Genomic DNA, 26,182 nt, shown 5'->3' with positions numbered 1-26,182 from the left:
TAAATTGCACAAATAAGAAATATACTTATAATTAAAGTATGCACTTATATTAAATAAGTATGTATTTAATTATAATTAAAATATTCAGATAAAATGAACATGACATTTGCGCATACACAGGCAAAATCACAGAAGCACCTAAAATGGACCAAAATCTGAAAAGTAATTTGTGTGTGTAGGGGCCGATGTTTTTTTCAAGATTTTTTCATAATTGATATCTAATAGATAGACAGTTACCAGCCATGATAATGTCTTGGTGCCAGATATCAAGAGACACCTTTAGAGGCCTTGTGGGGACATAAGGGGGATGATAGATTTGCTAGAACAAACTGTTAAAATACAAAGTTATGATATGTGTTAATCCTAAATTATTAACAGTCATTTTTTTCACAATAAGAAACAAAAAACTTGAATAAATGTATCTGATTCAATTTTGAATTTGGCATCAGTTGAATCTTTTTTTTTATTATTATTTAAAACATATTTAATACTAAACCAAAAACTTTAAATAATATATTTCTTCAAAAAGTATTTTTTTAGAGCTGATATGCACAGAAAATCCAACTGAGATATCAAAACCTTCTGTAGCAGGCACATGCCCATTGTTTCATTTATTGAATTTGTTTTATTTTTGTATAAATGCAAAGAATGTACATACAAAGTGATTTGCAGTATTAAATGTGGTACTGGTACAAAGTGAACAGGGGACTCTTACTACAGTTGACTGGTGATTTGCTCACACTGCGGTTTACTGTGAATGATTAAGAAAGCAAAGATCTCCAACACTGGTCCAGAAGAACCCTGCTCTTTACACTTTTGTGTTGCTTCTACTGTAACACACTCACTCCAGCATGGGAATGGAGCAGATAATTACATAGTTAGTTAGACCAGGTGTGTTGGAAGTAGGTGAATCACTAAAATGTGTAGGTTGGGGACTCCAGGACCAGGGTTCAGAGCTGCAGTGCTAGAGCATGAAATCACCTAAATGTAGTGGACTCTCCAGAATTAGACTGAACATCAGCCGAGGGTCTGAATCATCTGCCTGCGCTCCTGATAAAGTGTGTAAAAGGCCTGGGCTAAACTCAGGAAGGGGGCATCACAGTTCTCCATCTCCTTCTGCAACACACAAACACATGAACAAAAGATGAAAAACAAAAAAAAAACAAAAAAAAACAAGGTTCATGTATATTTCCCAAGTATAGGTTTATTTGTAGTAAGTATACTAATATCAGTATCCTGTAGTGCACATGTAGTGTAATTGTACAATTTCAATACTTCTTGAGATATACTGTACCTCTCCTAATTTTTTATTTTTTTTTTATAATTATTACACTATGGGCCCTATCTCTGCGCAAGGTGTGTCGCAATGCTCATTGCTATCTAAGGGCGTTTTCACACCAGCACTATTTGGTCCGGTTAAAACGAACTCTGCATCCGTTTGTAACTTTAGTGCAGTTTGATTGAGCAGGTGTGAAAACAGTAATCACACTCTGGTGTGGATCAAAAGAACTCTGGAGCGGTTCGTTTGTGGTGAGAATGTGATCCGGTCTCGATCTGACCCAGCTATCAAATTTAGGTGCAGTTTAAACTGATATATTAGCCAGATAACGCTAATTACCAACTCCATGAACAAATGCACGTGTGGTCTGTGCTGCGTTCACTGCTCACAGCCGTGTGACTCGGTTTACTATGTATACATCTGCACGGCACCTCCAAACACTGTGTTTGAAAGTGCAGCGTTTCAGAGTTCAGTGTTAAAGCACAGATATATGCGCTGGAACACAGCATCTTCTTGCTATACTTTTCAAGTCAGTCAAGTAGTTTTATTGTCAATACTGCATATGTATAGGACATACAGAGAATTGAAATTATGATTCTCCTTCCCAATTTTATAGCAGGTACAGATAATAGATAAAATAAAAGAAAGAATGGGAGACACTATGTGTACGATACAGCAGGGACACAAATAGACATACATGAGACATAAACAAGGTGCAGTAGTGGTGGGGGAAAAATAGATATATAAATATAAGTAAAAAGAAATAAGATAAATAATCTAAAAGAGTGGGAGACACTAAATGTACAAAACAACAAGACACAATAAACATACGTAAGACGGAAGACAATAGTGCAATATTGATGGTGATTGAGATGGAATGACAGTATAAATAAAACCCATATAACAATAATGCAAATATGGTATATAGCTTAAGACTGGTAAAGTGGTACTTACTTTCTTTGTATATTTATATTTACACCCAATCAGAGGACACAGCCTACTCGCGTGGTTTATTGTGGCGCATTTTGGTACGTTTAGGTTTATTTCTGTGTAAAATCAGACCACACAGAGGGAGAAAACAATCCAAGTAAAACAAACTCACCAGCGGATTTGGACCAGAGAGACAAAATACAGGTGTGAAAATGCCCTTCCACCCTGAAAACAGTCTATTTTCAAACCTTGCCTGTGTGGCGTTTAAATAGCGACAGAGTTTACAAACATATCAAGCGATGGGCATGGAGTCTGGAAATTAGGTGTGTTCAGGTACATTTCTGGCAAATTTAAAGGAATAACAATGTTTACTGCAAATAAAAACAAGGTGAAAAACTGGTGATAGGTGAGTTCTAGTGCATGTAGTCATTATCAGAGGTCACTTACAGCTGAGGTTTCGTGGTACTGGAGACCCTGGCTTTGTGCCCAATCCTGTGCTGTGGTCTCTTCCACCTCCCGCCTTGACGACAGGTCTGACTTATTCCCCACCAGCACACCTTCACACACCAGATCATAGTTACAACCAGCTCAGTTAAAGCATTCCTACAATTCAGGCTAATGTTAGCTAATGATATTTAAATCTAATTAAAGAAGCATTTATATAAACATGTCTTCACTGACTGATTGCATCTGTTGTGATTGATACACTCAAACATCAAAAAATATGGTACAGAAAACAGTATCCAATGTGGATGGATGGATGAATAGATGGATGGATGGATGGATACATTATTTATCCCAAAGGAAATTTAGGCATCCAGCAGCAACAACACAATAAAATAAGAAACATATTCAAACATAAATTAAAACACAGAGGAATAGAAAATATATAAGGTTATAAAAAACATACTATACAAGGTAAAGATATATCTGTAAACGGTGCAGTGCAGTAGATGTTGCTAATGGTCTTTCCATAATTAAAAAAATAACAGAGCAAAGTGCAATGTGCAATGACATTGAAAATGTCATGTCATTTTATCTGCGTGGGAATAATATTTAGTATTATGCAAAGTATATAACAAAATGTTACAAAGTATATAACAAAAAGCTTATTATAGGTTCCCAGAGTGGCTTGCTTGACGTTTACGCGCAAATAAATGTTAATAATAATCTTTAAAATAACAATAATAAAACAGGGACAACAATAATAAGCAATATATGTTTGAATTCATTAAAAAACATTTTTTTAATTTACAACGAAGAAAAAAATGCAACAGCAGATAAAACAGTGCTATTAAAAGGAGTTTTAGGAGCAGAGATTAAGATTTTTGAGTGGACAACTGATAGTAAACTCATAATTCATGTTGCCTTGTCATGTGCATCCTGGCCAGTGTTCAGCCTCACTCAAAAGATAACAACTCACAATATATACAGGTGTGGGCTTTTCGAAGCTGTCCTCTGAGGTAACATTTAATAAAATAATTAACATACTGCTGTCCAGGTATGTCCGTGTAAATCATGTTCATTTGAAATTTCACTTTTTTTTACTATTTACGCTATATTTAAAATATTTTATATGCAATATGATGGGCAATGACGGGCAATGTCATTATTATGCACTACTTATTATGTATCAATAAAGAGTATTTGTGGGGGCTCCAAGTGGTCCAGCAGGCTAAGCACTGCCACTATGATAAGGAGATCACTGGTTCGAATCCTGTTCATGTAGCTCGCCATTGGCTACCGGAGCCCTGAGAGAGTACAACTGGCCTTGCTCTCACTGGGTGGGTAGATGGCGCTCTCTCCGCACATCACTGCAAGGGGTGATGTCACTCAGCACAAAGCGTCTGTGAGCTGATGTATCGGAACCGAGTCGCTGTGCTTTCCTCTGTGAGAAATGCGGCATCGGCGGCAGCTCGAAAAGAGTCGAAGTCTGACTTCACATGTATCGGAGGAGGCATGTGCTAGTCTTCACCCTCCTGGTGTGTTGGGGCATTACTAGTGATAGGGGGAGTTCGAATTATTGGGTTGGGTAATTGACCGTGTAAATTGGGGAGAAAATGGGAAGAAAAATGTACTACAATTATATAAAAAAATAAAATATAAATAAACAGTATTTGTGTGTGTGTGTGTTTTCTCACCTGGTACCTGCAGTCCATTGCAGTGTGCTCGGACTCTCTGCAGCCACCGGCTGCAACTGTTAAAAGACGCCAGGCTGCTGATATCGAACACCACACAAACCACCGAAGGCTGCCCCCACTAACAAACACACAACACACACACTTACAATCCTGTAAATGTGACCAATAATGATCCTGCTAACACACAACAGCCAAAAACACACACATTCAGCAATTATATGCAGAAGCTCAATTAACCCAGTACTGAAAGCAAAGCCTTAAACTAATATATCTAGGGACTTCATTATGGCACAGAAAACGGATATTCCTCAGTAAACCCCCCCTGGACTATTCTTTCTAGATGTATTTTAAATGAGTGGTTCTACTGGTACCATTCCTGGGGACCCACTGCCCTACTCAATTTGGTGCTTTCTCCCACACATTCTTACACATCTGATTGACCTCAGCTAATTACCAGACCTTTCCTTTAGGAGTTTAATCAGGTGTGCTGGAGCAGGCAGGAAATGAAATTATACCACAGGGGCCACAGGACTGGGACTGGCATCACTGGATTAGATCCAGCTCAAACTAAGGAACAGTATAGGAACAGTATGTTTGTTATATTTCTGTGTAAATTGTGTCTCACCATTTTCTCACAGGCTTCCGCGAAGGTTTCCCGTCCAGCTGAGTCGTAGATGTACAGCTCCTGGAGGAGTTCGGACAAACACAATACAGTAACGATGCACCAAAATGAACATTTTTGATAGAAACTGAGTTTTTAGCAGGTTTCTTTTTTTTAACCATTTTTTCAACACTGCATGCATTAAAAAGTGTCTACATGTATTTTTGTCTAGCTTCTATTTAAAAAAAAGACAAAACTATCAATTAGTAACAATAAAAAAATGTTTATTGAACACTGAACATTTTAACTTCCCTGCAGACCCAGCATGCCAACAAAACATAATACAGTGTTTTATACAGCTACATAAATACACTGCAGCCTCTGCTGGACTGAAGAAGTTCAGCAGCAATGCTAGCTATAACTATTATTCAGAGCTGGATTACTCGCCAAGTTGATGACAGAACAAAGTAGTTGTGTGAGTCTTAACACTGCCCTGTGGCTATAGCAAGCCATCCAATCTGTTTTTTAGCTAATTCTGACGTCTTTCTGACTCTATTTTGCGTTTTGAAGTTCAGTAAAGTGCCTCCGATGCTAAAAGAAATTCAAAAATAAATTAGTCATTGTGACTTACAGTAGCCTAAAACAAATAAGTCATTTTTCTGTATAAATGACAAAATTGTTTTACTTTTTTGTGTATTTGGTTACAAAATATTTGTTGCGCTATGTTTTAATTAGGGAGGTGAGATAATGTAAACATAACCACAGTGTCTCAGGATTTTTTACAAACTGTGTCAGTAAAGATTCTCACGTATATTACCTTTTAATCAAATAAGGCGTAAAAAAATAATCCCATGTGACTGATCACATATTGGTATATTATTCCATCATATCTTGTGGTAAAAAAATATATACTGCTTTTCTCAAGTCTCAAAGCTTTATTGCATAGCTTACAGCCTACATATATACATGTCTTATAAACATGTAGCTGTTAAATTAAAAGTGCATTATTATTGTTATTAAATGCAGGTTATAGGTTTCATCGTGTGTTTTGGGACGTGACGGCAGTGAGTAAATCAAGTAGCCACTTCCATTTCAATAGTTTTTTTCTAAGATTACTGATACCACACAGATTGCTTATACATTTTGCCGATATCCTCTAGTAAAAAAAACACTACTCCGCCGCCCCTTCCCAGGAAAAACTAAATCACATCCGGACAGGGCAAAAGACACTGAAATGCCTAAAAAGCATTTTTTATTATTGTTGCTTACAAACAAATTCCAAGATTGAAATTGCATATTCTTCAGGTGTACAAGCCATGCTATAGAAGAGGAGTGCGCAATTCTGAGTAATTGTCCATACTCACCACACTGTCACTGGTCTCTGGAATGTTCACTGGTTTCACCAGCAGCTCCACACCAGCGGTCTAAAGCACAAACATTCAACAAATAAACTGATAAAGTTGCTGAACTTTTAGGAACAGACATATTACATCATACATTTACATGCTGTTGTGATGAGTATGCAAGACAAGTTTTTTTTTTTTAATAAAGTGGCGAGTGAGTGGAGTGTAAAGGGTAACCAAAGCCCCTGATTTTTGCTGACTCCACAATCAGCTTAAATTTGAAAAAAAAAAAATGGTAGGGGTAGTTTGGGAGGGGCACTGGGCGATGTATGGGTTTAGAGGCAGGGCAGGAGGGAGAGCTGATTGACTGAGCTTCAGCAGCAGCAGTGTGCCTCTAATAGTGGGAAGATGTAGATGGTTGGGCAGTAATATTGATTGACTGATCCACTGATCTCTTGTGATGTGTCTGCTGACAAAAGTACACAAAAGCACAGTTTAACCCGGGAGGGCGCTCACAAAAATGTATTTATTTAATTTTAAGCAGGACTGGTGTGTTTCATTCCTTCAAACAAATACATTTCAGCTATTAATAGCCATATTAAAATATGGTTTAGAGTTTAGTCGCTCTTTAAAGCAGGGGGTTCTAATAAAGTGGTCGATGAGTGAACACACAATTAAGGTGTTTCTAATAAAATGGCCAGTAAATGGACTGTTAAATCAGGGTTTTCTAATAAAGTGGACAGTGAATGGACATTCAATGAAGCTGTTTTAATAAAGAAGCCAGGTAAAGGGGTTACTAATAAAGTGGACAGTGTGCGAGCATGCAATTGTTGTGTTTGTAATAAAATTGCCAGTGAGTGGAATGTTAAATTCTAATGATGGGATTCTAATAACGTGAAAAGGGAGTGGACGTATAAGTAAGGGAGTTCTGATAACGAGGCCAAGTTAAGGGGTTTCTACAAAAGTGGCCATTGTGCGGACATTCAATTAAGGTGTTTCTAATAAAATGGCAAATGAGTGGAATGTTAAAGCAGGAGGTTTTAATAAAGTGGCCAATGAATGGACACACAAGTAAAGTGTTTCTAATAAGGAGGCCAAGTTAAGGGGTTCCTAATAAAGTGGCCAGTAAGTGGACATACAATCAAAGTGTTTCTATAAAAGTGGCCAATGTGTGGACATTCAGTTAAGGTGTTTCTAATAAAAGGACCATTGAGTGGAATGTTAAAGAAGGGGGTTCTAATAAAGAGGCCAATGAATGGACATACAAGTAAAGTGTTTCTAATAAAGAGGCCAAGTTAATGGGTTTCTAATAAAGTGACCAATAAGTGGACATACAATTAAGGTGTTTCTAATAAAATGGCCAATGAGTGAAACATTAAAGCAGGGGTTTCTAATAAAGTGAACAATGTGTGGACAATACAAGTTTGAGGTAAATGTAAATATCATAAAATGACTACAGAGTGTGGTTTGACCTATGAGACTGAAGGTTAAGTTAGATTTCTGTTTTAATACGATGACTGCGTCTCTTCACCATCAGTAAAACAGCTTGCTTATCTCCTCAGAAGATGCGCATTTGGAAAGACCTGATTTGGTCCCACAGGCTGAGCTGATTAAGGTTCCTTTACCTACCGTGAGCCTTCAGTAGAATGGAAGCGCCTGTTCAGTAGAAAGCGAGTTCCCGGAAAGAGGGAGCGCGGGGTCCTAGGAGGATGTACCGGCTGGCTGGTGGACGTGATATTACACACCGCATGCACGCGCTCCGGAATGCCAATGAGAGCTGAGAGCTCATTACGGGTAAACACAGCCCGGCCCGCTTTCACTAACAAGCCTGCTGACATTTTACATGAGTGCCGTCATTTCAGCCAGTGCCCTTCAACTTCTGCCCACGCAGTACCACTGTCCATCGATCAGCCCATCGATCAGCATGTGTCATATTTAATGACGTTTAGTGATGTTTAGTCCACCTATCTGACTTCTGTGAACGCTCTCGCCCCTTCGCTTTCTCACTCTCTCACGTAGATGAAACAATGCTTTATTGTCGTCATGCTGAGCAGGCTGGCATTGTACCTATGCCTGCAAATCTCTCCCTACTACTACTACCCTCACACACATACACACACTGAGCCCAATTACTGCAGTGGTTGTATAAATTATTGACGTTCCTGTCACCTGTAGCTGTGGAGCATGCTGATGTAGGCAGAGCCCTGTGAGTCTCTCTCCTCTATATTCAATTCCTTTCATCTCCGTCCCGTTCAACTCCATCGACTTTATTCAGCCAAAAAGGTCGGTCATAACAGTCATACGCTAAGTCATTGGGCCTGCTAACAGGAGTTAGTCTGTGTGCGCTAAAGCAAATGGTTTAATCAGTGGGCAGAAAGAGAGATAAATTTGTACTCTGTATTAAATCAACAATATTTAGCATTTCTATATTACAATATCTCCTTCAGGATCATGTTGATGCTACACTGACTGTAATAGGAAGAATGGTGTCTCTGTCTTTGCCTCTCCAGGCAGGAACACTGCTACTGCAATATGGAACGTTGGTGGAAGTTATATTGCAGTAATATTCATCTGCCTCAGTTTATGTGTTCTTTTCACTTAAAATGTTGTTGCATATGTGTTTGTCAGCTTGTCAACAAATGCATGTATACAGCTGTCCACACTGGAGGAGGGGGGCTTAAAGTGTGATTTGTATTTACAACAGTGATAAAAAAAAGGGGGAATTACACCAGTGTTCCAAGAAAGCTGATGTGGCCCCTTGTTAGCATCACACAGACAACACAGGTTGCTAGTTTAGAAAAAATATTACTGTATTTTTTTGGACTATGAGGTGCACTGAATTATATGGTGCATTAAACAACACTAGTAAGGATGCCTACATCAAATTAGCAAGGGTGTCGCCATGTTTCACGTGGAAGCTGTAAACAAAACTGTAATTCTTAAAAAAAAAACATTTTCTTTTAATGTCAAACAAGCTCTGGATGTTAATCTGCACAGATTTCTCTCCTGAAAAATGTTTATTTGGGTGAGTAAAGTGCCTCCGTTTATGTAAAGTAAGCTTAGATTTTCAATATTTTGTGTAAGGGTGAGTTTTCAGGGAAGTTTCTCCAGCACTAAGGCTGGGTGCAGCAGCATTAGCATTAGCCACTAACCAGAGCACTAGCGGGGTGTAAATGCTGTACTGGTAACCCAGGGTGCTATCTGCTAGCAGTTTGTCCCATGTAGCTTGTTTAAACACGACAAACACGCAGACTACAGTCCAATATACTTGCCTCAGCAAAAAAGAGGCAAATGAGCTAGCGCTGCGGTTAGTGACTACTGCTTTTTAATAAATAAGGTGCACCAGACTTTAAGACGCACTGTCGATTTTAATCATTATTTGAAATATAAATGGGTGTCCTTTTCAGCTCAACATGGTATCAGTTTATGGCATGGACAACTCATCCATGAGGTCACAAAAGAATCCAGAACAACATCTAAGATACTACAGGCCTCCCTTGCCTCAGTTAATTATGAATAATAAATGAAGAATATCTGTTCATCAGTTTGTGAGCTTAAACTCTGGCATACTTGGGTTCTGCAGCAGGACAATGATCCAAAGCACACCAGAAAGTCCACCTCTGAATGCCTCAAATAAACAAAATGAAGGCTTTGGAGTGGTCTGATTGAGATGCTGTGGCATGATCTTAAACAGGCCATTCATGATGGAAAACCCTCCAATGAGGCTGAATTAAACCAATTCTGTAAAGAAGAGATGTGAAAGACTCATTAGCACTTATAGCAAATGCTTGATTGCAGTTGAGCCGCCAATGGTGGCCACTTTTTCAAATTTAATTTTTTTCCTTAATAAATTAAATTATAATTTGAAAACTGCTTTTTATATTTACTCACGTTATCTTTGTCTAATATTAAAATCTGTTTATTAATCTGAAAAAATGTAAGTATAATAAAAAAGCAAAAACCAGATATCTGTCAGGGGGCAAATACTATTTACATCATTGTAGATCAGAGCCTTGCCTTAATAGACAGGAAATAATGATCTGTCATGGTTGCAATAGTTTATTTGCAATATCATCGATAGTCCTTTTAAAATGCAGGTCAGCTCACCATTAAAAAGCTTGTCCCATTTTGAAGGATATGCAAACACAATGCTAGACTGGTGGCCGATTGATTTTTAGCTACCTTAAAAGTGACACCAGTTAAAAAAAAAACATTAAAAAAAATAAGACTATCTATGATGAATGTCTGCCAATAAATACTGATGAATTTCAGTCTAGATTAAGCTTTACTTTGGGGATGATTGGAGATTAACTGTGTAAATAAGAACTTTGCAGAAATAATAGACTGAAATATTGTTGAGCGGCTACAAAGTCATGCCTGTCCCTGTACATGATCTATATGCAGTAGATCTGCGCATCTTCTACTTTTAACATCAGATGTTCTTACAGGTGATGCAGGCTGATCAATAAGGCATCGATTGAAGGGATTTTGTTTCACAATGGAGGAGGCATCACCCGCTTTGCCTGTAGGACTTTAACAAGTGCCGCTGAATTTGGCAGGAAGCGGTTCCCCGATATTCTCTCGGTTGTCAGGTGCCAGGTGGTGTTAACTGAGATTAGCTTTATTGTAATCAACAGTGCGCCTCTGAGAGCCCTTCAGTCTGACATCTCTAACTCAATTATGAAATGAGTGTTTGTGAGCGTGCTGAATCACAAGTAACTAATTATCGAGTTAAAGGCTGTGCCTGAGTGGAGTTTAACTAAAGTTGGTGGCACTTCTCACCATGCTGTAGTTCTTCTGGAAGTGAGCGCCGTCGCTGCGGAACATCTGAGAGAGGGCGCTTTTCCCCACCGCTGCATCACCTGCACACAAACACAGATCTTCATTATTATCTTTCTGACTACAGAACAACTAGAACCATGACTACAACATTTTTATAGAAAGACTTGTTATATAAAGATCTCTCGACAGTGCTGGTACTACGACCAGAAATCACGACAAGGCAATTAATCCTATATATAATAAGAATTGTTGTCTTATTTTAGGTATCATTTTAGGAATAATGATTTTAATCAGTCTTGCTTAGAAATTTCACCTTATTTTAAGTAATCTAAATTTAAAATAAGTACAAAATGTCAAAATAAAAAAGAAATTCTGATTCTCATGTCTAAATTGAAGCCACAAAATTATACTTTTTTTTTTATTTTTGAAATTGTAATTGATTGCTTATTTCAAGAAATCTTACAAAGACAAATTAGCTTACCCCATTGACAAATTTTATTATAATTTTTTTGCTTAATATAAACATATACGTCTGAATTTGCATATATTTTGTTTAGGTTTTGCCAGTAGATTTTTTGCTGTGTACCCACCAGCATCAACACAGATATTACTATTCATAATGCATATTAAGTCAAAAGTCACTCTTTTATTTGTGAAACTAAAGGGAAACGAAACAAAAGGGGAAATGACGTCCTTATACGCCAGCAAGGAGTGAGATGGGCTAACTTTTAGGCCAAAACATGTCCAAAACATATTTTGTTTCTGATAAAAAAGGATGTCCTGTGGAATTTAAATCAACTCACCCTGTATAATGCTTATTATTGAATATTTTTTTTTATGTAACAGCTTTTTTTTAGCACCTTTTAAGAGTCATTAAACTATTGCTATAGTGCTATTTCTGCATTATAGACTTATACTAAGGTCACCTAAAATATAGATAGAAACTATGAAAATATAGAAACATATGAAATTATTTAGTAAACAAAAAAAAAAAAAAGAGTTAAACAAACCAGAACAACTTTGCTCAACTTGGCTGGATTTTCTTAGTCAGCTTTATAAGGTATTCACCTGGAATGTCCTTCAGTTAACAGCTGTGCTGAATTTGTCAAGAGTTAATTACTTTGATTTCTTGCCTCTTAATGTGTTTGAGAGCATCAGTTGTAAAGTTGTGAAGAGGTAGAGCTGGTATACAGTGAATAGTCATATTTTAGTAATGTTCTAATTTGTATTGTTCCAAGAACTACTCAAGTAAGAAAAAAGTCATTTGAAGAAATAAAGGTTAGTCAATCTGAAAAAAAAAACTCAAGAACTTTGAAAGTATCCTCAAGTGCAATTGCAAAGATAATCAAAAATGTTATGATGAAACGGGCTCTCATCAGGACCGTACCAGGAAAGGTAGAGCAAGAGTTACATCTGTTACACAGGATAGGTTAATCAGATTTACCAGCCTCAGAAACCACATGTAAAGAGCACATAAATGCTTCTCAGAGTATTTTGGTTTGTTAAACACTGTTTTAAGTTACTACATGATTCCTTCATAGTCTGGATAACTTTAGTATTTATTTACAATGTAGAAAAAAAGAAAAACTATTAAAATATTTTTAAACTGTGTATTCACATTCTATTGTGTTTTGCCTGTTGTCTAGTTCTAGTAGCCTTATAGTGTTTTGTGATACTACAGTGACAAAAAAACTGAACTGAACCTGAGAGAAACTTATATCTGATAGTCTGATCATTCTGTTTAAACGTTTCTTTAGCAGAGTTTAAACAGCGAGAGAACAAATCGAGAGTATAAATGGTAGCTTTGACTTTGTTTGATTACAGTTCAGTAACACAGGGTTCATTAACAGTAAAGTTAAACACTACAGTGTGAGCTGTATCGAGCTGCTGCTGTTGTGTTGTTGTGTTATTACCTTACACCACGTTAACCATTAAAGTCATTAAAGACCCGGAACATGCAGCTTACCCACGAGAATACACCTGGCCCGTAATTTCACCATCGGATAAATCTGTCTATCTGAATCAGCCACCAATCATACAACAATAATAAACCACTAAACCGTTTTAATCAGCGCAGCTCTCTCTCTCTCATAACAGCTCCACTCTCTTCCGCCCAGACAAGCTGCACACGATGCGTTGCTTGGTAACTGAAACCTCACGTTTTCATTGGTCCGCAAGGAGACACGCAATGCGGATTCAGCAAGATGATTGGCCAGAAGAAGTGACGCAGACAGAAACGCGTCACTCGGATCTGTGTAGCAGTACGCACTAAAGCCGCGCGAGGGCGCAGAGGAGACCAAACAGTCCACGTGACCCTTATTTACTTATCCTCATCATTATAATACTATAAAAATAATTATTTAATGCTTCAGATACAGTTAAAAAAACACGCCTGAAGTAGATTTGACAAAAACATATATATCATCTGATATAAAGTATATTCACACTACTGGACAAACTTTTTAGTACACCCCCAGTTTCTCTTTATTTTTCCATTTTTAAGCTCTTCAGGCCAAGTCAATAAATGGTACGGGAAATTGTACAAAATTCAGTTTATAAAATTTTGCAGTAAACTGCCATGACCTTTAAGTAAAACAAATTAAGTAAAAAAAAAATTGTTATTGTGAAAAAAAGAGGTGGTTATTTTCAGCAAAAGGTTATTTTTTTCCTTTTTTATTGAGAATTGCTAGTGAACTACAAACAGGATATTATTTCTCATCGACAAGACCACTTCAGTTTCTGAATCAGTTTCTCTGATTTTGCTATTTGTATGTTTGAGTAAATGAACATTGTTGTTTTATTCTATAAACTACAGTCAACATTTTTCCCAAATCCAAGTTCCATAAATAATAGTCATTTAGAGCATTTGTTTGCAAAAATGAGAAAAGGCTGAAATAACAAAAAAGATGCAGAGCTTTTAGACCTCAAATAATGCAAAAAAAAAAAAATGTTCAAATTCTTAAAGTTTTAAGAGTTCAGAAATTAATATTTGGTGGAAAAACCCTGATTTCTAATCACAGTTTTCATGCATCTTGGAATGTTCTCCTCCACCAGTCTTACACACTGCTTTTGGATAACATTATTCCACTCCTGGTGCAAAGATTCAAGCAGTTCAGCTTAGTTTGATTGTTTGTGATCATCCATTCTTCTGTTGATTATATACCAAAGGTTTTCAAGTGTTTCAATATGTTCAACGCATTCATTGTAAACAATGCTGGTATGTGGTAAGCTGGTAAGTGACTATGAAAATGAACTGAGCTTTGGAAACGGATACAAAAAAAATCCAAAATTTACAAAGCCTTCGTCTGTAGTAAAGCAGTATTGAAACAGATTGTATTACTGTACACACTACTGCAGCATTTACACATTTACACACATTCACATTTTCATCATAATAATAGAAAAATACACACAAACACAGAGAACTATGTTACAATTGAAAGTAAAAGTATTTTCTTTAGAGAAATTACTGTACAGATAAAGCCTTTTTCCTACAAATTTAAAAGACCTGGTAACTGGAGAAAACTGGTGCAGGAAGAGTCAGGTTTGGCTTAGCCACATGGCAACTGAGGTCTGACCAATGAAGTAATAAAGTAATAAAGTTATTGCTTAGATATGCCTGGGCCATAGAGCACTGCTACTAAACAACTAGTAGCAGTAGTGTATGTAGCTATATAATTACGTAAATACATGTTTTTGTTCGGTGTGTGTGTGTGTGTGTGTTATTATAAGTTTAAACGTTTCAGATTGATTTAAAAAAACACATATAATATTATTACTGTCAATTCTTGTTTTTATTGATTTATTTATTTTATGCAAACGTTTTATTATATAATTTTCTAATTTATTTCCAAATTTGATTGAGCTTTTTAATCTATATTATTATTATTATTATTATTATTATTATTATTATTATTATTATTATTATTATTATTTATGTATATTTCAGATCCATAAAGTACGTTTAAGAAAATGTAATTTCCATACAGAGACACATTTAGGGACTTTAAAAATAGTTATCATACATTAACATTTAACATTAATAAATTGTTTTTTATTAACACTAATACCAATATTAATACAGCCTGTAGTCCAGTAAAGCCGAGCTCAGTGCGCAGGGACGCACACGCGCACACCGTGATCTGGTTTAACGTGACTGAGACGGCACTAGTAACACGCGCGCGCACACACACGCGCTCACACCCATCACAGCTCACGAGCCCCGGAGACAGAGGAGAAGCGCAGCAGGCTGTGGGTCAGAGGAGCCGGGCTCGAGAGGAGAGGAAGGACGGAGGAAGAGGAGAGGAGGAGGGGGCGTCAGTCAGCGGCGTGAGGCCATTTTAACACGAGCATCTCTCATCTATAGAGAGAGAGAAAAAACGAGAGAGAGAGAGAGAGAGAGAGAGAAAACGATCAGAAGAAGAAGATGGAGGGAATGGCGTATGGAGCTGGGAAGGCTGGAGGAGCCTTCGACCCCATCACTTTCTTCCAGCAGCCTCACACCGTCCTCCGCATGGTGTCCTGGGTGAGTTCTGGTCTTCCACCATCATGATGATGCTCTATACACACGCAGGATGCTAATGCATGGGTTAGGTTAGCACATGGCGAGCATTGGGGGCACATTGCGCGCGCGCGTGTGCTTGTGTGTGTGTGATTAGTATAGCCATAATGGTCATCACACTAAAGGACAGCAAGTGCAAGACACTCCATACCTAACGCTATAGTTATGAAGGACATAAACAGTCTAGGCCACCAGCCTGAGTGCATGCTTTAATAATAGATAATAATAAATGCATATATAACTAATATAATTTAATATATCTGCATTCTAAACCATGCAGATCAAATTCAGGCTAATTATTGACTTATTAGTAGGATGCATATATTGATTCACTAACTGTGGAGTGTATTAAAGAGCAATATATGAGTTATGTAGTTACTTATTAAGGGGATGAATGGGTTAATCTGTGTCAGAACCCTTGTTTTGGCAGCAGTAGTGTGGTGACTAGGCTGTGTGTGTGTGTGACTAGTATAGCCATGATTGTCATCACACTGAAGGACAGAAAGTGCAGGACAGGCCACAGCTACTGCATTAGATGTAAAGGACATAAACAGTTTAGGCCACCAGCCTGAGTGCATGCTTTTATAATAGAAATATTCATATATAACTAATATAATTTAATATATTTGCATTCTGAATCATGCAGACCAAATTCAGATCTAAAGCTCAGGCTAACTATTTACTTATGTAGTTGCATGCATCTTAATTCACTAACTGCAGAATGTATTAAAGAGCAATTTGTGAGTTATGTAGTTACTTGTTAAGGGGATGAATGGGTTAATCTGTGTCAGGAGCCTTGTTTTGGCAGCAGTAGTGTGGTGACTAGTAGTGTGTGTCTAAGTGTGTGTGTGTGGCCAGTATAGCCATGATGGTCATCACACTAAAGGACATCAAGTGCATTACAGTCCATAGCTACTGCAGTAGTTATAAAGGACATAAACAGTTCAGAATGCATGCTTTTATAATATAAATATACATATATAACTAATAAATTGTATTATATTTACATTCTGAATCATGGCTAAAACTCAGGGTAGTTATTGACTTATTGTATTAGATGCATATATTGATTCACTAACTGTGGAGTGTATTAAAGATCCATATGTGAGTTATATAGTTACTTATTAAGGGGATGAATGGGTTAATCTTTGCCAGTACCCTTGTTTTGGCAGCAAAATTGTGGTGACTAGGCTGTGTGTGCCTAAGTGTGTGTGTATAGCCATGATGGTCATCACACTGAAGGACCGAATGTGCAGGACAGTCCATAGCTAATGCAGTAGACATGAAGGACATAATCAGTCCAGGCCACCAGCCTGAGTGCATGCTTTTATTATTGAAATATACATATATAACTAATATAATTTAATATATTTACATTCTGAACCATGCAGATTAAATTTAGGCTAATTATTGACTTATTAATAGGATGCATATCTTGATTCACTAACTGTGGAGTGTATTAAAGAGCCATATGTGAGTTATGTAGTTACTTATTAAGGGGATGAATAGGTCAATCTGTGCCAGCACTCTTGTTTGGGCAGCAGTAGTGTGGTGATTAGGCTGTGTGTGTGTGTGTGTGTGTGTGTGTGTGTGTGTGTGTGTGGGTGTGTGTGTGTGTGTGTGTGTGTGTGTGTGTGTGTGTGTGTGTGTGTGTGTGTGTGTGTGTGATCTGACTCTTTGAATTAAATGCATGTGTTGATTCACTAACTGTGGAGTATATTTAAGAGCAATATGTGAGTTATTTATATTATGTAGTTATTTATTAAGGGAATGAATGGGTAAATCTGTGTCAGATTTTGTTACTAGGTTGTGTGTGTGCTTGTGTATGTGTGTGACTAGTATAGCCATGATTGTCATCACACTGAAGGCAAGTGCATGACAGTCTATAGCTACTACAGTATTGTAAGGGGACACATAAACAGTCCATAAACAGTATGAATATATGAAGGGGATGAATAGGTTATTCTGTGGCAGGACCAGTGTTTTGGGAACTGTATTGTGTGTGTGTGTGTGTCTGTATGGTGTGCGTGTGGCCAGCATAGCCATAATGGTCATCACACCAAATCTCAGGTTTATTAATTGGATGCAAGGCATGATTCACTAACTACTATGAATAAATCAGTAATTATTCCTTTTATGAACTAATATATAAGAGTTATATGGGAGTTATGTACAGTATTTATTAAGGTGATAGGATAATATTTACATGTTCAGTGTGTTTTTGTGTGCTTTATGGTCTAGTATAGCCATATTGTCATCAGGAAAGTGCGGGAGAGTATCTACTGCAGTGAAAGCATGGATCAGGTTTCCAGATGCTATTTCTGTATATTAAAACTGCAGGCTTATTATTTACTTATTCATCTAAATGCATGCCATTATCCACTATCTGCTGTAAATTATTCACTAAGAACTTAGTAACTACTAAAAAAGGGTCATGTCTGGGTTATGTTGGTGTGAAGTTGAGAAAAGGGTTAATCTGCGGCAGGACCTTATGGTTGGGCCACAGTGTAATGCACAGTGTCGTGTAATAATGTGTTGGTGTGTGTGTGTGTGTGTGTGTGTGTGTGTTTGTGAGATGAGTGCAGGACAGTCCATGTCTACTGCGGTAGTAAAAGTAAGAAGGAACATAAACAGTCCAGGCCAGGCCCAGCCTGAGCACATGTTTGTATGGGATAAGAAATCCTAGGTGTATTATATATGAGCATTCTAAATCATGGAGGTGATATTACAGTGTATTTTGGAGCTACAGTGGCAACAAAAATGAATGTCATGCTTTTTTTGCAGAAATGTGTCAAAAATGTGATCTAATCTTCTTTTAAGTGAAGAGTATTGACAAATATAACATGCTTAAAATAACTGCACAAATGTCTTTATTGAGAACAACCATAAAAACATCATAGTGCTAGTGAAAAAAAGTTTACAAACCCTTGAATATGCTCAAAAAGTGTTGCTAGTTTGGAGGTGTGGACTAGAGCTGCTCTGACTTAGTGCTGGGCGGTATGACCAAAAATGTATATCACGGTATTTTTCAAGATTCTGATGGTTTCACTGTATTTTTCAATGTTTTTATTTTATCTTATTTATTTATTTATTTATTTATTTTAACTGGGCTTTTATATAGGTTTGTAAGCAAGTTTTTATTAAAAGTTTTGTAGATAACAGATATAGCAATATAGTGCATTACAAACAGACAATATCCCTTTTAAGTCCCATCCACACCCATCCGACCCCACACACATCCAATCCACTCCACCCACATCCACCCCACTCTGCCCTGCCCACATTCACTCCACCATTTCCAGTTCGCCTTACCCACAACCATCCCTCCCCACATAACCACCACAAGTATACACAATATATACATAAAACAGACACAGTTTTATATACTGGTAGGTTTGTGACTTACTCTACTGTTAGGAGTACATATAATATCGAACACTAAGGCTTTAAATTAAGACTTTGATTACTATTAGGTTTACTTTTTTTCCCACAAAATTACTCATGTATTTAATAGAGCTATTTCTCATAGGTTTTGTTGCCCAAGTAAGACACAAGTTTAATTTTAGTTTATGATGTTTTCTGAAGCTGTTAGAGGCATTGTTGATTAAGTATAAAGCTGGAAAGGGTTACAAAGTGCTTTCAGTGACTCTGGAAATTCATTAGAATATAGAAAGGCAAACAATCTAAAAATGGACACAATATGAGACTGTAGCTACTCCACTCAAAATGACCCAAGAGCACCATGGAGAGATGCATCAATTCATTAAAATACTGTTAAAGAATATTTAAAAAGCGAAATGTGGTATTATTAGGGTGATGAAGGAGTTAATCATGGCAGGACCATATGGCATAACATTATAAGCACCTTCATGTTTGTACACCCATTATCTGTAGTCCTCTGCATACTTTATTATCCACCTTTCACCATGTTCTACAGTGGTCAGGACACCACAGAGCAGCTATTAGTTGGATGGTGGGTAATTTTAGGCACTGTAGTGACACTGATTTTGTGGTGATGTGTTAATAGTGTGTGTGTTGTGCTGTGTGTTAGTAGTGTGTGTTGTGCACAAGTGGATTAGACACAGCAGTGCTGCTGGAGTATTTAAACACTCACTGTTCACTCTGTTAGACACTCCTACCTAGCTGCTCTACCTTGTAGATGTAAAGTCAAGATAAAGAAGCTCTGAATCTGTTGATGCACAGGTAATCATGTGATGATCATTCTCCAGTAGTTTTTCATTAGTGGTCACAGGACACCGCCCAAAGGACGTTTCCCACAGAATGCTCTTCGTGGACTATTCTCAGCAGTGGTTACTCAATGGTTAGACCGCTGGGTTATTGATTGCATGGTTGTGGGTTCAATATAAACATCTGCTAAGCTGCCACTGTTGTGCTCTTGAGCAAGGCCTTTAGCCCTTTCTGCTTCAGGGTTCTAAGTAGGGGTGTAACATAATGTAAGTATTATGGCACAATGCATCGCTATGGAAAGGTTTGACTATGTGCATCATGGGAACATATGATTCTGTTTATGTTCTGTTTATGAAATGTTATGCAGTTCCATGGTTTGAATACCAGAGGTCGCAATCCTGCTAGTGCAGGCTCAGGAGCCAGTGGGCGTAAGCAAAGGGCGGAGGATATGTCAGTCATTTTTGACAGAAGCCAATCACACTGTGGTGCACAAGTTTTGTCCCTCCAGGCTTTGACGCTTGTGAGACAGAAGAGGCGACAGTTCGTCCACCCAGCCCTCACAAGAGTGTGGAGTGAAAAGTAAGATAAATTTTTAAATGCACCTAAAGTAAAAACTCGAAAATACTTTAGTAAAGATATACAAAAAACTATTCATAAGTAGTAGTAAATTAAATATCCTTTTTTACTGTATGCTTAGAAAATGATAATTTCACTTTAATTTGCATAAATTAAGAGGTGATTAATTGAGAAATAAAACAGCACAGTAATGGTTGTTTATGCTTAGAACAGTAGAGGGAGCATTTATACACTTAAGAAATAAAAATAAAAAATCCTTATTTTTTTGTAATTTAAAAATGTTTCAAATATTGTTAAGAAATCATACTGTGAGAAAATCAAACCGTGAATCGAATCAAATAGTGAGCACAGTGTATCATTACACCCTTAGTAGAGGTCTGCACTCGCAGGACCCGTCAGAATATGTTGCGGCGCGGGACAGAACTAAAATGTTATTGGTGGGAGCGGGAGTTTAATTAATCCAGGCGATGCGGGAGCGGACCCACATTAACATGTAGTCCCGCTCCAATAAAATTGATAAATAGTTAAGAAAATTTAAATAATCACGCAATAATTCCCATGCAAGCAACAAAAAACCCTTGCGTGTGCGCACACACACACACACACACACACACACACACCGATGAGAGATTTTCAGCATCTCCAATTCACCTGACGGCATGCATTTGGACTGTGGTAAGAAACGTGACAGCACTATTCAGCAGTGAATTGCTGTTTTAATAAATACATAAGTAAATTTGAAGCACTAAATGTAATTAATTCAGTTCCTATAAGGACCGCGGGACAGGAGCATCAGAAATGCGTATGTGGCGGGTGGGCGCGGGATTAAAAGAAGCGTTTTTTTGCGGGAGCAGGTGGTAACGGGACAAAAACACGCGGTAGCGGGCAGGAGCAGGTTTAAAAAACAGTCCCGCGCAGACCTCTAACCCTTAGTTCTTTTCAAGTTTATTCAAAAAGATAACTCTATCACCTACATAGGCCTGTTTGTTTGCTACATTAGCCTATTAGCTGTAGCACACAGCTAAAGAAGCAAACATCAGTCATCAAACATGTCCTAGGATGGTCTAAATTTGTAAATTAGATTATGTATGTCCTGCTTAGAGACTCAACACTCTCACGGAAATGACCTTTTACTGTAAACCTCAATTAGGGAACAAATCACAAGCCACCGCTGTTCAGTGTTTGTCCTGGAAATAGCCTCACCCTGACCTGGGCCTGTCCTGCGGTGCTGTAGAGCAGCAGCAGCAGCAGCTCTCTGGAGAAGGCCAGGGCATGTTTCATATTCCTGCTGATCACATACGCAGTGCTCACAGCCCTGTAGCTGTTGTTGTTGTTCTTTTTTTTCCCCTGTGCAGTTTCCAGACACCAGCTGCAACCAGTTCTGATCAGAGCTTTAATAGAAACACGCTATTCAGCTGTGCGTCTGCCTGCAGGACAGCAGCAGAAATTGATTTGGTTCGTTCGAGTAATGAGTTCTGAGTTAATGCAGATTGATAGAATTATAATTGAGATCAAAAGCATCAGCTGTGATTGAAATAAGTCATGTGTTAAGATGAAAACCCAGCTTTTGTTATATATTATTCGTTTAACTTGGTTTGAGTCGATCTTTAATGATCACACTGAAAATTCACTCAGTGATGAAAACCATAAGTGAACAAATACAATCTGGAATAAGACCCAAAAGAATGGCAGGTGCACATTTCTTGGTCAGCAGTGGTGGTCAGCAACATTATGTTATGGTGCAAATTGGGGATGGGCAATATGACCCTAAAATAATATCATGATATTTATGGTATTTTCGCAGTAATGATGCTCTTGGCAAAAAGACAAAACACTGAATTAAAAAATATATATTTTAAGGGCGCCGAGTGGTCCAGCAGTCTAAAGCACTGCCACTATGAGCGTGAGGTCGCAGGTTCGAACCCCCGCTCATGCAGCTTTGCCATCAAGCTGCCGGCGCTCAGAGGGAGCAAAATTGGCTCTCTCTCCCCACCAGTGATGGTATAGTTACTTTGAAAAAGTAATCCGATTACTGATTACTCCTTTAAAAAGTAACTTAGTTACTTTATGGATTACTTGATTTTAAAAGTAACTAAGTTACTTTACAAGTTACTTTATTAGTTACTTTCAGCAGCTGCAGACACCACCTCCCGCTGCCTTAACATAAACATTATAACCAGTTTTGCCAATACTCCCTTTATTGGAAAATGCATTTTTAACAGCAACAATTTATCTCTATTAAGTTGAACTATTTCCTAAAAAAATAAGGTTTTTTTTAAATAAAAATAAATAAATTAACTTAACATAAATATTTTTTTATAAAAAATAAAATATGGTCTTTCTTGATTTTACTAAACATAAATACTGGTTTTATAAAAAATATATAAAATAAAGAAAGTCTTACTTGACCTGACATAATTAACACTGTAAAACTGAACATTGAACCTGTTGTTCTCTGCAGGGCAGCAAGGAGTGGTTTTATAAAACAGAACCGTGTATATGGTCTAGACCAGGGATCACATATTTGCAGACTGCGGTCCGGGTCCGGACCCAGACGTTGTCCAATACGGACCCATGCCGGACCCAACTACTGAGAAGGATTTAATTCTGACAGTGTTCATTTAAAGCACCGGAACTTTTCTTGTCTTTACGGTATGTGCGCTCTGCGCCACAGTGAACTTCCAATCACGTGTGGTGTAAAATCTTTAAATGCTCTCCTCTGCCAATCAAATTTATGGCAGACCGCTGCCCTGGCTAGTGAATTGGGACGCGGTCGCAAAAAAAACGCCTTTCGCCCGAGAACTGGCAAAAAACGAAAACGGGCGGAAACTAAAGACATGCCGAGCGCGAGAGAGAGAGACAGGGGAGAAAGCGAGACTCGTGTGATTGGGGAAGAGCGGAGGGGGAATGGGTAAGGGTGTGTGTGTGTGTGTGGAGGAGATGAGGTGGAGAGAGAGAGAGAGAGTAACGCACAGTGACTTAAATAAGTAACTTTTATCTGATTACTGGATTGGAAATAGTAACGCATTATATTACTCGTTACTGAAAAAAAGGATCAGATTAGAGTAACGCGTTACTACAGGGCGTCTGTGATCTGATGCACCGGAACCGAGTTGCTGCGCTTTCCTCCAAGCGCGCTGGCTGCTCGGCAATGCTGCCTCAGCAGCAGCTTAAAAAGAAGCAGTGGCTGACTTCACATGTATCGGAGGAAGCATGTGCTAGTCTTCACCCTCCTGATGTGTTGGGGCATTACTAGTGATAGGGGGAGTCCTAGTGAGTGAATTGGGTAATTGGCTGTGCTAAATTGTGGAGAAAAGGGGAAAAAATTAGAAGCAAAATTATAAAAAAAAAGTTATTATTGCATACATATTGCACTCTCTTAACTGAGATTATAAAATCCAAGAATTTTATATCAGATTTGTAACAGAAGTCAATGATGCAAAATGTCTTGATACTAATAGCACACTCCAATAGGGCTGCAACTAACAATTACTTTAGTAGTCGACTAATCTGATGATTATTTTTTCAATGAGTCGATTAGTCACCGATTATTTTTTGCAATGTTCTCACTCCCTAAAAACAATAGAAACAGCTGAACATGAGATTCAAAAGCCATTTAAATGTCTAGATGTTGTTAAAACTTTGAAAGTACTAATATTTAATAAGTAAATATGTAATCTGTTGTGTTTGGGCACTTTTGGAGACACAGACTAAGTTGAGTATAAACTGTGTGAGTGAGCCATTTACCCATATTCCATTGCGCTTTTGCCCCAGCAGTTTGTGTATTGCGGTACTGTTACAAATTAATGATTAGTCGACAAATTTAAGTAAACAACATTGTCAATTATACAGACTAATCGTCGGAGAACATACACCCCGAATATCTCCATATATCCAAGATTAAAATAAAACAAATGATAATGGAAATATATAATCTGTCTTTAGTAGATATATAATGAGAATTGAAAACAGTGTAAATTTTTCTTTGACTAAAAACAGCAAAAAAAAAGTATTACCCTGATATAATATTGTTTACGATATTGAAAAATGTTGGCAATATTATTGCGGACGATATGATATGGCACACCCCTAGTGCAAATACATAATGGTGTTTCTTTAATAATTGGAGGCATTTTTACCAACTTTTTAACCAATTTTTGAAAAAAAAAAAAAGAGCAATAATGGTGTTTTAAGTATGTTAAGACAATGTTAACATGATTTAGAGTTAATATGCAATAAAATATATATATATATATTTTTACCATCTGGCATATTGCAGAAATCCAGCTATTTGTATCCTTTTTTGAATGTTTTGAAAAGCACTGAACATCAGTTTTAAGATGTAACATTCATTTTTAAAAACAGTTTAAAAATATTCTTTTTTATTAGCATTTTTGGATGTTTGGAATTCTGAAAAACACTAAACATCAGTTTTAGAAAGTTTAGTTTGCATTTAACTATCATTTTTAAAAACTAAACTAAACTAAACATGAAAACTTATTCATATCAACTAAGGGTGTGACAATATATTAATAATATATGTTGTAAGTTGTATCATTTTGATAGTATCGTAAAATCTTGAATGAGAAACCTCAGGCAGAACACTGAAGATAGGTCATGAATGGGTTTGCCAGCATGACAATGACCCAAAAATATATGGCCAAGGTAACAAAGAATTTGCTTAAGAAGAAGGAGAATGTTATAATCCTGTAGTGGCCTAGCCAGTCTCTTCAGATCTTAACACCATAGAAAATCTGTGCAGGGCGCTCCAACTTTGAGTTGCTAAGCGACATCTTTTAGGTTTTGGGGCCAAAATCCCCCCTGAGATGTGTGCTAACCTGGTGGCCAACTACAAGAAACGTCTGTCCTCTCTGTTTGCCAACAAGGGTTTCTCCTCCAAGTACTAAGTCACATTTTGCAACAATTAATTGATTTGTAGCATTTATTTAATGTTTTTTTTAGATAAATGACCTTAAAAGACATCTAATGAACCCACAGCCTTATCTTTTCAGGTTCTTATCTGTTCTTTGCTTTTGCTTACTGCCATCCCCCACCCCTCTTTCTCACTCCCTCTCTTTCTCTCTCTCTCTCTCTCTGTTAAGTTCTCTCTGCCACTCCATCTCCCCCTGACAGATTGTCTTCAGTATTGACTCATCAAGGATCCAGTTAATTAGGAAACAACAACAGTGGTCAGTGTAAACACTCCGCTAATGACTCTACGTTTTAAACACTCTTTCCTTTTCCTATTAAGTTGCAGTGCACTAATTGATGAATGGGCCTTCTGCTCCTGCTACTAGAGCAGAATATCAACTATAACAGTAAATACTCAGTGTGTGTTTGCCATGCTCTCTACTGCACGCCTAGTTATAGTTTACCCTTCAAAGCTTTTGTGTACTGTATTACTTTATTTTGCTTTTGCATCTTCATCACTGCCACAATAAGCATCAGTTTCTTAAACTCTTAAATGAAACCCTGTGGGACTCACAAATTGCACTAAACTAAAATTTAGAATCACTTTATTTCGCCAAGTATACAATAATTTGGTGAGAGCAACACATGTATGCCATTTAACAATTGCACAGACTATTGACTAGGGGTGTGCCATATCGTATCGTACGTGATAATATCGCCAAAAAATTTGAATATCCTGAACAATATTATACCCTGAAATATCGTGCCCAATCACCCCTAATTATCACATCAAAGTACTTAAGTTTTTAGCAAAAGAAAAATTCACACTGTTCTCATTTCCCATTATATATCTTCTAGAGACAGATTATA

At 37.4% G+C, this 26,182-nt stretch overlaps 2 protein-coding genes across 4 annotated transcripts in view; one reads left to right on the top strand and one right to left on the bottom strand.

The window, feature by feature from the left end:
• Nucleotides 1-580: 580 nt before the first annotated feature.
• On the bottom strand, nucleotides 581-13,214 carry ift27 (intraflagellar transport 27 homolog (Chlamydomonas)). 3 transcript variants are annotated; one of them, XM_007231211.4, is made up of 7 exons: nucleotides 13,043-13,214; nucleotides 11,077-11,156; nucleotides 6,316-6,375; nucleotides 4,976-5,035; nucleotides 4,351-4,468; nucleotides 2,657-2,766; nucleotides 581-1,116 (listed from the first exon to the last, which is right to left on the bottom strand). In XM_007231211.4, the coding sequence occupies exons 1-7, from the start codon at nucleotides 13,074-13,076 to the stop codon at nucleotides 1,018-1,020; spliced, it is 561 nt and encodes a 186-aa protein (XP_007231273.2). In that variant the 5' UTR covers nucleotides 13,077-13,214; the 3' UTR covers nucleotides 581-1,017. The 3 variants fall into 3 exon arrangements, with proteins under 3 accessions (XP_007231273.2, XP_022531251.1, XP_007231274.2); XM_022675530.2 differs by having other exon boundaries at nucleotides 13,137-13,214; XM_007231212.4 differs by having other exon boundaries at nucleotides 12,990-13,208.
• A 1,980-nt stretch (nucleotides 13,215-15,194) lies between these two features.
• Nucleotides 15,195-26,182, top strand: part of LOC103039414 (synaptogyrin-1) — a 34,381-nt gene continuing 23,393 nt past the window's right edge. The window contains exon 1 of the mRNA XM_007231213.4: nucleotides 15,195-15,601. Coding sequence (XP_007231275.2) covers nucleotides 15,503-15,601 — 99 coding nt within the window. The 5' untranslated portion in view covers nucleotides 15,195-15,502. The remainder of the gene's footprint in view (nucleotides 15,602-26,182) is intronic.

This window comes from Astyanax mexicanus, chromosome 5, assembly GCF_023375975.1.
Source record: "Astyanax mexicanus isolate ESR-SI-001 chromosome 5, AstMex3_surface, whole genome shotgun sequence".
NCBI lineage: Eukaryota > Metazoa > Chordata > Actinopteri > Characiformes > Acestrorhamphidae > Astyanax > Astyanax mexicanus.
Note: the sequence above shows the minus strand (reverse complement) of the source record. Positions and strands in the feature narration are given on the sequence as shown.

What these genes read in the sequence shown, in the direction of transcription:
- ift27 (XM_007231211.4), bottom strand. Translation starts at nt 13,076, where the DNA reads ATGGTGAAATTACGGGCCAGGTGTATTCTCGTGG. An exon ending in GGCCAGGTGTATTCTCGTGG is followed by an intron (nt 11,157 to 13,042) that starts GTAAGCTGCATG and finishes GTTTGTGTGCAG; the next exon opens with GTGATGCAGCGGTGGGGAAA. An exon ending in CAGAGACCAGTGACAGTGTG is followed by an intron (nt 5,036 to 6,315) that starts GTGAGTATGGAC and finishes GAACTCCTCCAG; the next exon opens with GAGCTGTACATCTACGACTC.